Here is a 4,329-nt window from a genome sequence, read left to right on the forward strand (position 1 = left end):
CAAGTTAGGTTGATTACTCACCACCGTTCAAAAAATCGTCCAATTAGATCCTACACTAAGTTCACAAATCACTTACGACCGTCCCTACTAGATGAACTATGCTGCAAAATCATCTGTGTTGCACCACCGTGTAGACTGTAATCTAAAATGGGGCATGCAATCCTCCACTGTAGGCGGCTACTTTTTTGTCTCTGGATAATTTCCAACAGAAAATGTAATTTTAAGTTTCGTAGAGGACATTTGGCAGAATATCGAGGTTTAGGAATCAAGCATTTCCTGGATAACTAGTCAAAGATCACCTGCAGAATGGCTAGATAATTCGGTAACGCATTCCAAATTCCAAGTCATAGATCTGCGCACAGAGGTCATCGCTTATGTGCTAGCATGACCAGATAGGTTGCCGTTTAAGTTGGCACTAGTACTACAGGTGTCTCTTTTCATCATATACTTACAAATAACACTGAGTTATTTAGTTCCTTGATCAGGTGCTATAATCCTACAAGCAATGCAACCACTTCATTTGCAATAATTTGGTTCAGTGAGCAAAAATCTGCACTAAAGTTCAGATATCCTGTACTCCTGTATTGTGAAAATGAAGCCCAGAACATACAAAGAGGTTAGCACCCACGTACAAGAGCAGACCACACCACGAACATGATCTACTTTGGTGAATATAATGCTTATGGTGATTGTGCAATAGTTTCAATACCACTGATGAAAGTTCCACTTCTATTTGATCCATTTGGTAGTGCTACTGGGCAGTAAAATTATTCAAAGATTCAGATGCACAATCAAAATGCCTTGGCCACTCACTTGCAATCAACAATAAATCATAGAAAAATTCCATAGATAAAAAAGGGTAAAAAATACACCATTCTACAATAAAAAGAGTTGAAACAGGGAAAGAATGCAAGACATGCCAGTTCTACCACATAAAAGCAGTATGTTGGTAAGTACACACATCCATCCAGTGATAGATTAAATGGCACATCAAAAGGGTGAACAGTTAAACAAACGGCAGAAGCTGGAGTAAGCGCTAAGTACACCATAAACATCTCCTGCAAAGTTCTAAAACCAGAATGGCGAAACCTTGAGTAATCCTGCCTCCATGATGTATCCCTGTCCAAGCTGGAAAAGTTTCTGCTCTCTCTTGGGAGGTGGAAATTTTACAAAGAAAATGTTAGAGCAGAAACTGCAAATGCATAGGACAGTCACTCGTCATCTGAGTAGAACATGCTTGGATACACCCAGAGGGCCTGCAGCTGGCGGTACCAGTTCCTTTTGTACAGAAGGTCAGGATCGGTTGATCGATCCCACACCACATCTGCCTGGTCACCAAACCCATGTATGCTCATAGGTTGAGAGTAATGGGCATAGTACAAGCAGTTCCTCTTCCCTCCCCATAGTTCTGGATTCATGCAAGAAAACGGCGTGCTCCTCACATCACCACCAACAAAGAGTGCCCAGTTGTCCAGCTTCTTCACCTCCACCCATTTTGCCAGCTTTGTAGTCATATCGAGGCGGTAGGGTCTATAGGTCACTGGTGCTCCATAGGATAAGTTGATGCAATGATCAACAATTAGAAGCATGTCACCACAGACCACTAGCCATGGTCTTAAATATGGGCATTCAGCCATGCCATCCCACCACTCAGTTTTTATCTCCTGCAAACCAAGCCGGGGAGCCAGCTGCAAAGTGTAGATCCTATAATGATAATCCATCGCAATGAACTTACCATTGAATTCCACAATTTGTTCTATACGTGCATCATCAAGTTGGAGTTCAAACCAAGTGTCACTGCCAACTGGCCAATCAAATAGGGATGTCTGAGAACTGATGAGGAGATGCGATTTAGGTGATGCAAGGGGAGCTGTCAAAGTGCCACTATAGTAGAACTCTTCACAGTCATTGCTGGATGGGAGACGTGGAGGTGAAACCTCTGCACCACTGAACACATCAACAACAACACAATAACGACGCCGGCAACAGATCAGATGACCATAGGAACAGCCAGCAAAATGCATCATCTGCAAAGTTTCTTTAGGAATCTGGCAGCGAAAGGTGGTGTTTTGCTTAGATAGATCTAAGACCTGGCAAATGCGTAGCTTGCGATGACCATTGTTAGAAGGGAGATGAGGAGCTTTGACACGAACATTGGGGCGGATGAGGAGAGGTGGTAACATAGTGCGAATGCTTGATTTGGATGGGTACGATGAGAATGCAACACGCCAAGAGCGGCATGTGCCAGCAAATGCAAGAAGGTCGATGAATGATCCAGACAAAGCAATTATGGACTGAAGCAGGCCATCTGGGAGGTCTGCCCAACCTTGGAGTCCAGACACAGCAACGGATTCACAGACAAGGGTGTCAGGCAGTTTGCTGGGGCTTTGCATGATAGCTAACTCTCTGCAGAACAGAAGAAGATCAAGACAGAAAATTAGAAGAGATCTGAATATTAACATACAAGATAAATTTAGGTGGTATGCCAAAATTACTAACATTAAACTAGAAGAGAGAAACTACGAGTGGAGTTCTAGCGCTAGTGACAGCAATGTGCAATCATATGTGGAACCTGATACATTATACTACTATTTATTTATTTGTTTATGTTGTGATGCCTTTTAATTTCCATTTGTAGATAACTTCACAGGTGTGCATAATCATTTCTGCTTAAAACAGCCACATATAGCATGAAAATCGGATCTTTATCAAGGGCACACGATTCAAGATGCATGTGAACCAGTCGGTCAATATTAATTAATCCAATCTATTCTAAGGTTCTTATTTTCTAATATCATGATTTTCCCTTCTTATTTCTAATTGCAAATAACTTCACGAGTGTGCGTAATAATAGAATTTCTGTTCAAAACGCTACTGACCACATCTAATATGAAAATCTGATCTTTACCCTAGATACGCGATTCAAAATGCATGAGATTGGTTCTTAAACCAGATCGGTCAATATTAATTAAGCCCATCTACTATAGGGTTGTCAATCCTGAAGAAAAATCGATGGAAATTTAGCCAATCAACATAACTCAAAGTACTTGCCCGATTAAGAAACAACTGCGGGGTCCTCGCTTCTCTGTTAGTTTTGTTTGAAAACAAAGTATATTAAACAAAAGACATATGCATAATAGATGACCGAAAGAAAAAGGGAAAATTTACTACAGGACACCGATAAAACAGCCACATATAGCGTAAAAATCGGATCTTTATCAACATATGAGAGAAGAAGTAGGGTTTGTGTAAGATGGAGATGGGGAAAGTGCAGGCCTTGAAGTGGGGGAAGGCGACGACGAGTGGCTACGAAGACAGAATGACCAGATCTGGCGACTTCTCCGGCGATGTCGGCGGGTGGTTCGCTTCGCCTTCTGCTTCCAATTCTGGAACCGCCAGATTGCTGCGCCGCTGCTCTGTTTTCTGGCTGTTGTTTCAGTTCACGCGTCCTGAAGGTTGAGTGTTAGCAGTACCGCTTTGGGCCGGATTGGGTGGAGTGGGACTTGGGCCAATTTATCCGCTTGTAGTCGATCGAGTTCAGCAGTTACACTACCCAATTTTCTCAAAAAAAAAGTTACAATACCCAATTTTCAAAACAAAAAACAAAAATGCAGTTACACTACCGGACTACCCCATTCCATGTGGTTCAACATTTTTGTCTCAAAAAAGTGTGGTTCAACATTTTCTTCATGCTGGGAAAACAAAACTTTGAGGATTTAGCATGCTACTAGGAGTACCATTGTAGCGTCGTGTGGGTGCACAGGCTATCTCGTACAAACCAAATCGTAGGTTTAGCACAAAACTTGGTTCTTGACTTAAGCAATGTGAAAACTTTTCTGGCACAGATACATGTGATGTTTTATGATTTACTTTTTATTCTCATCTTCACTCACACACAGATTTGTTTAGGTAGACGAATGGAGATATTCTCAATTCCTTCTGATCTACTACAAGTGTAGCATTGCATCATACTTTTCTGCCGTGCATGTGAGATGTGACATGTGTATCGCAGTGGGAGCTCTGTCTCCAATCTCAATTGCTATCGGCATCGCAGAATCACGGCAACACCATTTATTAGTTGAGATCAAACTATCAAAGTGACGGTAACGGAAAAGGTGTACCATAAGATTTCATTTGGACGCCAAAGCATTCTCTCCCTAACAATCACCATGAATCAAAGAGCAGGAATTGTCTGTTTGGTAATGCTACATTTCCTGATATCTCACATTCCAAATTATGCACTGTGTACTATACTAGGTTCGGTAACCGGGCAAGTCTTAGACTTGCTTGTGCACTATATGATGGTATGAATGTTCTACATGGCTAAAA

General features: G+C 41.7%; 1 protein-coding gene across 1 annotated transcript; it reads right to left on the reverse strand.

Moving 5' to 3' along the window:
* Positions 1–819: 819 nt before the first annotated feature.
* LOC127317862 (uncharacterized) lies at positions 820–3,474 on the reverse strand. The gene is made up of 2 exons (XM_051348461.1): positions 3,277–3,474; positions 820–2,406 (listed from the first exon to the last, which is right to left on the reverse strand). Exon 2 carries the CDS (start codon positions 2,391–2,393, stop codon positions 1,212–1,214), a length of 1,182 nt encoding a protein of 393 aa, XP_051204421.1. The 5' UTR covers positions 2,394–2,406; positions 3,277–3,474; the 3' UTR covers positions 820–1,211.
* Positions 3,475–4,329: the final 855 nt, after the last annotated feature.

Source organism: Lolium perenne, chromosome 7 (genome assembly GCF_019359855.2).
Source record: "Lolium perenne isolate Kyuss_39 chromosome 7, Kyuss_2.0, whole genome shotgun sequence".
NCBI classification, from domain to species: Eukaryota; Viridiplantae; Streptophyta; class Magnoliopsida; order Poales; family Poaceae; genus Lolium; species Lolium perenne.